This window comes from Myzus persicae, unplaced genomic scaffold, assembly GCF_001856785.1.
Source record: "Myzus persicae strain clone G006 unplaced genomic scaffold, MPER_G0061.0, whole genome shotgun sequence".
In the NCBI taxonomy this organism is placed as follows: Eukaryota; Metazoa; Arthropoda; class Insecta; order Hemiptera; family Aphididae; genus Myzus; species Myzus persicae.
In genome coordinates this window covers 130609-144517 of record NW_019103910.1, presented here as the reverse complement: position 1 = coordinate 144517, position 13909 = coordinate 130609, and the positions used below count along the sequence as shown (strand labels likewise).

Sequence of the window (13909 nt, the reverse complement as noted above, 5' to 3'; positions counted from 1 at the left end):
ATAAAAAAATATTCTTAATTGGTAATATAGACGGATTATTAAACTGAAAGTACAATATGACAATAATTTATCATCGATAATGACGAGGTATACACTCGGCTTCTACTTTACAATAGAACAGTTACCCATACTTGTCCACTTTTGTTTAATTCGTTCTTTTTACATCTGCAGACATACACATGTGTATGAGTGTATGGAAACATGTTAAGAAAAGGTGTATCATGACATTGTAATAAATGACTAATTTTATTATCTGTACTGTTAATAATATTAAGTTGTACGTAATATTATGTAATAGTATGTCCTATGTATGACTACTAAACTACCTATGACGAAATAAAATTAAAATTATATTACAAAATGTTCATATTGCTGAGTATTATATTATTTTCAGAAAAATTTGAAAATAGTTAGACATTTATAATATGCCGGTTACATGTGATACATATATTGTATAACATAATAAGTTTTAAGTTGTCCAATCATTAAAATATGGTCAATCTTCTCAGTATTCATTGGACTATATTAAATTTTTTTTATACATAATTATACACGTCTTATAACATATTCTATACTATTAACGTGTACTTTAAAGTTGTTTTTCAATAGTTAATAATTATTTTTATATGTACATATATACGTATATTTTATATTTTTATATATTTTGTATGGCAAGTTAAGATAGAGCAATTATACTGTTGTATAAGACAAGGATTGAAGGATATACCTATTATAATTAACTGCAGAAAAAAATATAGGTTTAGTGTAATCACTAATGTTATTATATGTAAATCAGATATTTCAAAAAGCAGTTAATATGACTTATTTAGTAAACATACTGAACAATATATAAAAGTACCTACTAATAAGTATAATATTTATTTATATACATAAATACATACTACATAGTTATATCTAATACATTCTATACTAACACTATGTACATTGTACATTGATAGGTACAATATAAATCTGAAGTTTGTGACCACCGCCAACACATTTATAATATTTTTTAAGTACCTATTACTATTGTTTCTAAAATCTTCAAGTATATATATTATGTTTTTGACGTTCCTAAATTAATAACATAACTTATAAGTACATTGTTTGAATGAATAATAGATCATAGGTTAGGTTGCTTTCCATAGATCTGACCATTCTGACCTCCCTCCCCATACAGAAGTTATGTGTTTACGCCACTTACTGAGTTACGTGTATAGTATAATAATATAATATTGTCGTTACATTATACTATAATCGTATTAAAAAATTACTTATTAGTATAGAATATACTCTGCCGACAAAGTACCTACAATAATTATCACATTTCATTTCATCTGATCGATTTATTAGATATGTACTATAATATTATAGTTCAATGGCTGCGTCATCCACCATCTTGAATATTGTTTTGAAAAAAGTGACATGATTGGATTTTCTTACCAGACGCATTAGGAGTAACATTTAACATGTACAGCAAGGGTAGACCCAGGGGAGGGTTTGAAGGTCAGCCGACCCACAGCATTTTGTCAGTAAAAAGTGGCCCCTTAAAATGACAAACTACATACAATCTTTTTATTTGAAAAAATATGTATACAATTATTAATAATAAAATAATAATAAATAGAAATAATTTATAAAATGTACACATGCTCAAGAATGTTTTTATGAAAATATTGTTATGCATTTGTAAGTATATTATGATGTATAGATGTATACACAGCAGAGCGTAATTTCAGTTTTTAATAGACGGAGCAAAAGCTTTGACCAGCTTAAACAAGTGGGTAACTGAAAAAAAACGGCTTTCTGCGCTCGCAAACACGTGTTTATTATTATATTACTTTTCTTTCATAAAACACAGGCAGCCAAATTTAATGCACATCCACACATGTGTTTAAATATAAATACATATAATAAGTCCAACTATTAATTAGTAATTACCAATTAATCATTGTAACAATAATTTCTTAGTACACAACATAAGATTTCCTTAAAATATTATGAAGAGATACATAGATTACAGGCTGCACTACCCCCCCCCTTCCTAAATATGTGCCTGAATACCTATGCATTTCAATTATGATTTTTTTAATTTTTAAGTAGGTACATTTAAATTTTAATTAAAATCATAATATTATAGCCTCCATATTTTCTAAGCCTATTATTGTGGATTATTATCTTTAGCACTAAATAGGTACGTAATAACTCATCTACCTACTCGATTGAATTTTTGAATTTCGATTTAGATGCATCAATATTTAAAACGATTGTCTGATTAAAAGAGTGATTTTGATTAGAAAAAAATAAGTTTGTATCTCCGTCACAGAACACTCGTACCAATAGCATAAGAAATATATAAGTATTTGAAAATATGATCTTTAAGTATAGACAGTTGCAGAGGATTAAAAAAAATTATTATTAAAATAAATACTCAATTAATGTTAATGGATGTAATAAATTATATATAGCATATTAAGCTATATGATGAATCACCTGAAACTATAACCGGCATATTGTACTCAGTGTTATGATGTACACCTATGTATCTACAGTTGTATACACTATGCACACTGCAAACTGTTTCAAAACCTCACAAGGGCGATAAAATTGCTACACAATGCCACCACGATATCATTGCCGAACGAGTTTCGCACTCTTCTGCAGCAACTCTCCGCGATAATTGGAGTACTGCAGCACTGTTAATCCTACACTGGTTCCCTAGGATCGAGCGTTTATATATTTTTAATAGTCGGTCACGGCCCCGTCGACGGTAGGATAGTCACAATACTGGCGCGTCGGCCGTTGCACCAAGTCGTCGTTACTATTATTAGGTATCATTATTATCAGTGTTCCTATGTGTCGTGTTTTCGGCTGCAATAAGCATGAATGTATGATTAGAAAACCGTTTGTAATCCGAAATTTGAAATAAATAAAAAAAATTTAACAAACGAAATGAAAACGTGACTTCCCAAAGCGATATGATTTCGGATTTAGTACCGGTATATATACGCGAGTACTTATTATACGATAACAATATACGCATTGTGTACGTATATATTATAATCGTCGTCCTTGCACATATCGAAAGGACGTTCGCGTGTTTAATGTATCTGTATTGTATATAATAATTATTATGCTAAGTGGAAAAAATTCTTTGTTATGCGCGCGGTCGAACGAAAAACATTGCAATATTTACGTGAACGCGTCTTATGCTCCTATATCTAGCTGTACACAATAATTGCTGTGCCTATAAAATATTTAATACATTAACAATAATAATTGATATTATTTGTGTGTGTGTGTGTGTGTGTGTGTGTGTGTGTGTGTGTGTGTGTGTGTGTGTGTGTGCGTACACGACTTTTCGACGCAATTATAACTGTATACACACCCTCCGTACACCGCGATAATGACACGTGCCTACCTACGCTGCTATGCAGGTCTTTGAGAATAGCAACGCAGACGTGCAGGAGAGCGCAATGATAAATGGTAATAATAATAATAATGACAACGATAGTGATGATGAAAAAATAATCATAATAACAACGACACAGTCCGCACGCATCGAAAAATGGAGCAGGGCCGGACGTTCGATTGATATACTTATAATATTTTCCCATGTCCTCCAATAACAAGAATATTCTATATTTCTGTAAGCCCATATTAAATGATTTCATAATAAAAATAATATTTTGTATTTTAATAACATAATAATATACACTCTTGTGATTGGATTCGTCAGTGGTACTTTATCATTATTTTTTAAAAATGTTTATCGTTTTAGTCATTATACGTTCATAATCAGGATTTAGAAAAAACTGGAGACGATAATAACGAAAACGATTCTAAATTTCTGAACACATTTTTCGAATAAAGAAGTTAGAACCTCTTTATGGTATTTCTTTGTAGCTAAAATACTGTCACTTTTCTAAATCAGACATGTATGGAATAAATAAATAATATATTAATATTAAACGGTTAGTTAACAATTATTAACAAGCGAGAAAACATAATATAATATTGTGTATAATAATCATTTCAAATAAATATATTTTAACACTAAGTAATGATTATTAATAATTATATTATACAAATACAATCGACTTAATTATTCAAGTAGCCGATATTGTGGTAATATTATAGGTTCAATTCGTACAACGTACTGTTGCTTATGATCTACAAGGAAATAAAGTAATTTTTCTAGAAGAACCCTGCAAGTATTATAGGTATGTTTTGGTTCAAAATGTATTTTGTTTTCATTTTATATATCCTTATTAATTATTAGTTATTACACAACAATAAATATTAGTAACAGATGTGCCCATTCCTTGGTCGCTGCCGAAATCAATCTGCGTTTTCAGTTCAATAGTAACTGATAATTTATAAGGACTGACAAATATTACTTTGGACCTTAATAATATAATACTTTCGTAGATATACGAGTGGATATAATTAGCAGATAATTTCATATAGTCATAAATTTAATTTTTGAATAAATATGTACCTATATCATACTATTTATATAAACAAACTACAAATTATTCCACATATTATTTACATTCCTATTTAATATAATCTAACATTTCTGTCTACGTAATATTAAAATAATATTGATAATTAGAAAAAGTCATTAGAAAATGTATCAAAAAAATCAAATTATAAGTAGGTTAGTGTAAAAAACAAGCCAATGGTCACGCTATAGAGGCTTTTTCTTTAATAAAAAGAAAAATAAGTACATAAATTGCATATATATTATTTAATTAATAAATAATAATACAATAATAATATTATCAATCAATATGAACAATTAAGTATAGGTCCATTAAAAATAATACTATAATACTATGATATGTTAAATTAATTCTAAACAATTTTATTTTAAAAATGACTTTTATCAATCGAAAAGGCGTATAGTTATAGACAAAATTAGTACTATTGTGTGAAATATGAAGAATTAAAATTGCAGAATAAACAATATCCATAGTTGGGTAAAACATTTAATTATAATGCAATTAGTTATTCACACAGTATAATTTTGTATGTAGATGATATAGATCTGTAACACGTGAGAAGTATTATAACTTCATTTTTTTTTAAATTCTTTACACGGACAAAAAATAAAAATAAAACATTATTATTCATTCGTTATTACTATATCGACAAAAAACTTGTCCAGTCTGGTCATTTTTTTTAATCAATTTTCGTTTATACTAATATAGATAATAATGGTAGGTATAAAACTTTTAAAAAAATAAGCAAAACAACTAACAAGTGTGTATCTTATTAGAAAATTATATTTATTATTAATTATTAATTTTATATTTATAAACCCAGTACTTACCCATAGGTCACGACCTACTTGTACAATTTAAAACTTACATTACCTATTGGTCTATTTCAAATTCAAAAATTATAATAGCTATTTTCATTTTAGATTCTGAGCGGAACGATGAATGTATTGATTTTACAATGATGTGATTTTATATTTATTTATTTATTTACTTATTTTTTTGTATCTGTCAACACGGTTTCTTGCATTAAAAGTGCTTCGATTTTCTTCAACAGCAACTTTTCTAGTAGGAAAGTGAATCTAGATGGTGCATTCGGGAGGTCAAAATTTAAAATTCCCAATAATTTTCAAAAACAACAGGAAAAACAAACAAAAAATTAAGGAAAAACGGGAATTTTTACGCAAAAATCATTCTTCGAAAGTTATGTTAACAAAATGTTCGAAAGTTTAAAATTTAAAACAAGGTTCCAGTTCAGCAGTTTTTTCCATAGCTAAAAAATCATAAAAATATACAAATACAGTTATTTTTTACAGACATTATAAGTCAAAATTCGGACAAAATTCAATATTAACACAAAGAATAACGTTAATCATTTTGTTTTGATTCGATTCCAAAACAGCCCAATTTTACATAGGTATATTTAATATTTTTCTAGCATCACTGTTAATTTAAAAATAATATTAATTCAACTTACCAGCTACCATATTAATAATAAGTAAAAACAATATAAATAATCCTAGACTGACATACCGTCTCAGCTCAGAATCGTTTTTCGTATACAACGATATGATATCATTGAATTCAAATTGAATATCATCCATTACAGCGACCTCCTACACACTTAATGTACAGCAGAGCGACATCCACTTACCCGCTTTTTTTTATCATTATGTTTTTAGTAACTGGTGACTCTCATAATATATTCTCATTGAAAACATTTTTCATTGTTGGTTATGTTGAAAAAATAAGAAAATAAATCATAGCAAATTAAAGGGCTTTATGAATAAATGTAAATATTTATACCTACACAATTTGTATAATACACAAATATACAAATAATATATGATATATTATAAGTATATTATATTATTATAATAATATTATAAACTATTATTATGTTTGATACTTTATAAGACGTTAAGACTAATCTTATGGATGACAATATCAATTACAAATAAGTAAAAGCCATTAGCACAGGACGGGTGCTTACCTACCTTACACCAGTAAAACTAGTAAATTATAAATAAACACAGGGAAAATTGACTGCTAATAATATATAATATAGCATAAGAAAAATTAAGTCATGGTAAAATTGAATTTATTTTATTTATATTTTATTTTATTCGTTTATCATGAACTATTATTTTTGCATATAACTTATACGAGCACAAGATAGACGTTGAAAAATAACAGATTTGTTTAGCTATAACTATTTTTTTTTTCAATAAATATAAATAATTCAACAATATTATGCGTTTAGTTTATCAAACTTCTATTCTTATGATGTAAGAAAATAAACAGTGTGACTGAGCCCCTCATTATTTATATTTTAGACTGGCTCCATTTTTACAGATTTGATGCTTTCAGGAACCTATATATTATATTATTAAGTTCAGCTCCTTTTCATCAACACCTCAACTCAGAAGGAAATTATAATTATTAATTGTTTAGAAAACAAAAATAACAAATGATTTTCAATGTCGACGTCAATTCAATTCCTTTAACCAACAACGGAAAATTGTCCGTTATTTTAGTGTTCTTAATACTAGGGCTGGTCAGTGGTCATATATTATTTTACCTACATTTGAACCGTTAAGATTATAAAATAAATAATATTACGAAAACAATAGTATATGGCGTGTATCGTTTTCACTTTCGCGCAATTCTTTCGAATTATACGTGAACTATCTATAATAAGAAATACGGCGATCGTAAAGTTAACACATATTTTGGCACTTACGATGCATTATTTATTATTATGATATTAGATTATCGTCATAACAATCTTATATCCGATTATTGGTATTGTCGATTCATATGACGGCGCGTCCTCGTGACATAACGATAACGTACATTTCTGTTCCGATTCGTTTCGTTCTTCCTGCACCGAGCTTCATTTCCTATTCACGGCCAGTACCCGCCGAACTTTCCAGTCCAAAAATCTAATCCAGTGAAAGCCAATCGATATGTCCACGCCTGAGTATATAAAACTGAAACTACGGTTGTCCTGTCATTCATTCGATTCGTCTTTCTTCAAGCTAGTGCACCAAAAAAAACCAGACGAGACGAAGCCATGAAGTCGTTTTCAGTAAGTATATTGTGATATTATACTATACATAATTACATAGGAACACTGCTTGTTTTCGAAGGAGGTACAGTGTACACCCAAGTGCTAGGCATTGCTAGGCATCGGGTATCCGACATAATACAATAGTATGATATACCTGTCTGGCTACCTATTTTAATATGAACTACAACGGTCAACGGACTTATTGTTGCTTGATAATAATTCGGACGAAAATTGTAGCTCCCGAGATTGTATGTCGAATTTAATGACATTTTTTCAAATTTAACATCGCATTATCATCAAAATATGAATTATAGCTACTTAACACAATAGTTATTATCTTTTTTCATTGATATTTTGATTGCACTTTGATTGCACTTTACGTCTTGTGGTATTCACCATCATTATATCATTATATAGGTAATATTTTATACACGATTTACTTACCTATCTGCCTATTTACATTTAATTCTATCGTTCGAGTTCGCGTTTATTCTACAAACAATTTTAACCCTAAATTCTTTTAAGTTGCTTACCCCTGTCATTTTTTTGACATTACCCTTTTTTCATTGACAAGTACCTATAGTAATTAATAAACATAGTATATATGAATTATATTTTTAATTTAACCTTAAATTGTTTACAATTGGCTTTATATATTTGATATTCTGATTTTCTGTCAACTTTTTCTACTTGAACTAAATGTCGATACAAAAAATTAGAAATTATTGTGATTAAAAGTAGGGTAACATATTTTTCTTGAACTTAACAAGTATTATAAGTAGACAAGTAAAAAAGTGCTTGATAATTACCTAAAAGATAAACTATAATTTAATACCTAATGAACTTAATTAATCTATTTATAATATATTAGTACCTATATAATTATGATACAACTCAATAATAAGTTCCTCAATATGACACACGTGACATTGGTGATACAATGTGTCCTCAGACAGTCATTTGGTATAGAAATCAGTTATCGGCAACCTTTTGGACTCTAGGACCACATACAATAATTTAAAAAAATTCATGGGCCGTGTCAGACAAAAACTTAAATCTAAATTTTAACTTTAAGTCTTATTTTAAAAAAATGATTGACTGTCGTATAGAATAGTTTCGAGGTGCGTCGATAGCCGACCACTGGTATACATTATTTGTGCAGAATAATTGTGATGAAAACAGATATTGTTCTCCTTTCAGGTGTTCTGTTACGCGGTGTGCGCGGTAACCGTTATTGGTTCGACGAGGTGCGAACCGGCAGAGGACAGCGATTCGACCGACAAAGCACCAGCGGCCAACAGGAGAAGCTTTGGAGAGTATCATGGACTGTACGCACCAGCATACCACACTCACTACGGCGCGGCCGCGGCCACCTACCACGGCCACTACGCCCCCGCGGCAGCCCACTACCACGCTCACAGCTACGCAGCACCGGCACACTATCACGGTCACAGCTACGCACCGGCACATTATCACAGCCACGGATACTCACCGGCACTTTATCACAGTCACGGATACGCACCGGCACACTATCACCATCACGAGACCACTGTTCACGGGTTCAAACACCAGCCTGTCGTCTACCAGTCTGTGGTTCACACGTATCCAACGGCCACCACGGTCGTCCACAAACCAGTTCCGGTTCCAGTCGCTCACCCTGTCCCGGTGCCTGTAGTCCGACCCGTGGCCGTCGAAGTTCCTCGGCCGTACCCAGTGGCTGTCAACCGACCCTACCCGGTGGCCGTCATTAAGCCCGTCGCCGTGCCAGTGGCCCAGCCGTACCCGGTGACGGTGTACAAACCGTACCCGGTGCCCGTGTACCGCCCGCTTCCAGTGGCCTCGGTGGCCAGGCCAGCTTCCACCTCCGTACATTACGTCACCAGACTTCCGACAGCTCGCGTACCGCTCGTCAGGTATCCGGCTCCATCTTATCACTCGCACGCTTACGCTCCACACTATCGCGGCGCGGTGGCTTACCAGGGACAGTCTGCTTACCAGGGACAGTCGTCTTACCAGGCACAGTCATCGTTACTACAGGGATCGGCTGCTTACCAGGGACCATCGTCGTACCAGGGGGCGTACCCGGTTGAGGCGCCGTCGTCTTATCTGCAGCAGCTTGCGGCTTTTAGAGCAACCGGCGGAAACTACGATGTGAACGAAGCGGTGGCACAGCAGCAGACACTCCAAGACGAATATTCGTACCTTCAAGAGCAACGTGACGTCGGTGCCACCGATATCCATCACCATAACCACGATGATGACGTCCATCACCTGCACGATCACGGCGTGATCGACCAGGAAGGTGATTTAGGTTCCAGTGCGGGTTACCCGTCATTGACAGCCGACGAGACGTTCAAGACCAGCCTGGGAGTGCCTAACACCGACTACACAGGCAAGAAGAAATAAAACAGTCGCCATGACTACTGGGAACGCGCAAAAAGACTGCAGCAGATCCGCAAAGTCAACTGAAAATGCTAGGACTTTTCTTTCGAATTCCCCTTGAACACCGTCTAGTCCCGGGAGACGACTGTACATACTTTGTTTATTGTTATATTATTATTATTATTATTATTATTATTATAATTACTATTATTATTATTAAATATTATGTAGTTTGCCATCGGGTTAGTGGACTCGACTGTAGTCTGTACATATTACCTATATAAATTGTCATTTTGTTGAAATAAACGTAATGTCATAATCATTGTTAAAATTTCCATTACATATATAATATTTATTCGTTAAAAAACTATTTAAACGGTTTTGTGAGAACAGGCATGCCCGTTGTTTCTTCATAATCATGTACCTATAATACATAGGTAGGTACTCTATAACATTTACATGTACAATATATAGCTGAATTACCCGACTTCGCCCGTGTGTAGTTTTGCTTTCTCAAAATGAAATTCTTCAATCAACACACATTGTTGTGTGTGTTTTAAATAAGAAAAAAATGTATTTTACTTTATGCTATCAAGTGCTAACCAATAGTGATAGCTGAATTATAAATAAAATAAAAAATAATAATAATGATATTTACAAATAATTCTAATGATTCTATACACATATTGTGTAAAAGTATTATTATTTTTCGCGATAACACAATTTGTATAATTAAGCTATTCGGTGTTTTCCATTTTCCATATAACTCTTAACTTAATAAAATGTTAAGTTAGTTTGTAGTTGATAATTTCGGCAAGTATTCCTACGTCATCAATTTAGCGGTTGCAACCGTTGCAACCATTGCGATCGTCAGTAGACAAATTAACTGTCGTAGTGTCATGTCGAAAACACTGATCAATGCAAACTACACGCCGATAAAATACACACACAAAAAAAGAGTCCAGGTAGATGGAAACCTTTGGGCTGCAATGCCATACCGTATTTCCCGTTATCGGTCGACTGCTGTTGTTATTATTATATGAATATAGGTATACAAATTACACGTAAGAAATTATGTTTACCAATTTCATCCCTTTAAAATCAAATTGTTGAAAATTGGGCGACGTGGTGACACTTAGGAAGGTATTTAGAACAATATTCTGTGAAAAAAATTGGAAAAAAGTTAAATAGCATAGTCACAAAATGGGTAGGTACATAAAAAAGGCCTGTCTTTTTTTATATATAAGAATAATATATATAATATTATCCTTATATGTATGTATATATATATATATTATATAGATGACCACACCGCATGAACAATGCGACCGTTTCTATGGACCAATATACTACATAATATTATATTAATTTCCATTTGTTGTCACCAAACAATATTTTGTGGGACGATAATTTAAGTATCTACCTACTTACCTATTTCCCAAGTATATAATATTTTATACGACTACCGTAAAAACTATTTACAGTTGGTAAGATTTTTTCTTTGTTTGAAAAGTCGTTCGAAAACATAATTCCATTATAATATGTACGAATTAAAATGTGTCTCACTCGTACTCATCTCCATGTTTGTGTCGAATATCATCTCCACGCAAGATGTAAACCTGTCCATGTTCATGTATTTGGTAAACCATTTGACTCCTCAAGAATGTGTAAAACTCACTGCTTATTTGTATGCAGAGGGCCTTGAACCAACGGCAGCCAAAGAACTTGGTAAACAATCATCAAATCGTTGACCGTGGTCCGTGGATAATTTAATAATTTCTTTAGTTTTTTGAATACAAATAATGTTAAAATATATTGTAAAGTACCTATTATACAAAAACAATAGTTTTATGGTTAAGTAAAAATCCATGCTTATTCTACCAGTCCATTAAATATGCTTGCAAATATCATTATGGTAATCAAATACAGATTGTATATTGATAAATCGCAGTAATTGCAATGATTATAGCGAATAATAAGTATAGTTATACATATAATTGTTTGGATTGTGATATATTTTTTTTAATTGATTTAATAAGTGTGAAGTATTGTATCAAACATATAAGAAAAAACTTATGTACTATGATAGTATAAATATATTATATTTAGGCTCGGGAGAATGAAACAATAAGTACATGAAAATAAACATTAATATTTATGTTATCATTAAAAATTAATAAACATAGTGGTATCCTGGTATTTTTCTGTATGATTTTTCAATAAGTACCAACTGATTACTACCTATTATAGTTAACAATGCGAAATAAAAAAAAATATAATAATAATAATAATAATACAATATTTTTAATTTCTCTTAAAATAGTAAATGTATTTCTCTGCAGAACAAGACTTGCCCTTGGACGAAACTTGTTTGTCGTTACTAATGACGTGGAATAACAGTGCTGGAAAGGAAAAAAGTTTTCTCAGTATAGCTAACTGTTTAAGAAAAATAGATCATGAAAAATTAGCCGAATGGTTGTCGGACACAGTTTTTACTCAATTAAGTATTGAATTAAATAATAGTTTTCTTCAAAACACTACAACACAAAGAAATAAAGCTACAGTTTCGTCCCGATCACAGAAGATTCTGCAGTAAGAATAGATAAAAATTTACAATGAAATATAATAGCAATTATAATTAATGTGTTTTGCATTTATTCGATAGAACTGAAAGTTGTCCGTTTAGTAGAAATGTTTTGTTTTTATTATATGATACGTTTTGCATGTATTTTATTTTGATGGCCATCGTAACATTTGTATTCTATTCATTGGGTTTGTTTGTTCGAACTGTGAAAGAAAGCCAAAACATTCTAAGCAAGTATATTATTATAAATTATTATTTTTAGAAATTAAAAAGTAACTTTATGTTATGCAACATAGGTAGTCATAATCATCATTCATCAGCTATTATTACCTAATTTATTCTCTAACTGTTAAATATAATTATAACTATTGAATACATAAACAACATTTTATAGGAAAAAATTAGAATTATTAATGTTCTCTGGCCTTATAAAAATATTATATAATATTAATTATTATTTTGCAGCATCACAAAAAAAACGTTACAAAATTCTTGAAGTTGGACACCTACCACAGGATTTAGAATCCGAAGACGTAATTTTGGAGCATTTTTTTTGAATAATCATATTAAACTCTATTAAGGAATTAATTATTACTAATTAAATATTATTTATTGATTAAATGTGTTATACAATAGCTACCTACGACCTACCTATAAATATTAATATAATATAATTCACTCGACAGAATATGCATTTTTATTGCTAACCAAAAGATGTTTAAGGCTTATCCCTAAAAGTTACCTTTTTTTAGTTGAATAATTCATATTATAAATTCATAGAGCAAACAATACCCAAATCCAAATGGCTAAATCGCATTTATAAAAGTAACCATCACGTACTTTCACGTTATTTGATACAGTTGTCACATACATTTTACGTAATATTAATATTTAACCCTCTTAAAAACTGAATTAGGTATCGTAAAATACTGACATAGGAACATAGTACATAGATAATGCATTATTACCTCATAAGTTTCATAAAAAGATAATTCACTTTAGTTTTTAAACTAACAAAGCTACATGTTGAACTTCTGAGTGTAAGATTTCTAAATTCCGCATTGTAAGGCGTATTGTAGTGTCTATTTTAAGATATACTATTTTGTAGTGTTTATAAAATATGAAAAATTAAATGAGAATTTTTGAGTTCAAATTTAATAATTTGGTACCATGCATACTATACTGTAGGTATTATATTATTTATTATTGATTTTAGATAAAAATAAAAATATGTTATTTTACTATTTGCTATAAGTACCTTTTCATTATGTAATAAGTGTAATTATTAGGCCTATCAAGTCGATGACTTTAAAACAATTAAAATTAATATAATAATTTTTTTTTAATGTATAAAATTCAAATTAA

The 13909-nt window shown here is 30.6% G+C and overlaps 2 protein-coding genes across 2 annotated transcripts; both read left to right on the top strand.

Moving 5' to 3' along the window:
* The first annotated feature begins 7490 nt into the window (after positions 1-7490).
* Positions 7491-10282, top strand: LOC111036194 (extensin-like). The gene is made up of 2 exons (XM_022318127.1): positions 7491-7596; positions 8779-10282. The coding sequence occupies exons 1-2, from the start codon at positions 7582-7584 to the stop codon at positions 9982-9984; spliced, it is 1221 nt and encodes a 406-aa protein (XP_022173819.1). The 5' UTR covers positions 7491-7581; the 3' UTR covers positions 9985-10282.
* Positions 10283-11995: 1713 nt separating this feature from the next.
* Positions 11996-12806, top strand: LOC111036177. The gene is made up of 2 exons (XM_022318103.1): positions 11996-12552; positions 12626-12806. The coding sequence occupies exons 1-2, from the start codon at positions 12287-12289 to the stop codon at positions 12804-12806; spliced, it is 447 nt and encodes a 148-aa protein (XP_022173795.1). The 5' UTR covers positions 11996-12286.
* The last annotated feature ends 1103 nt before the right edge of the window (positions 12807-13909 follow it).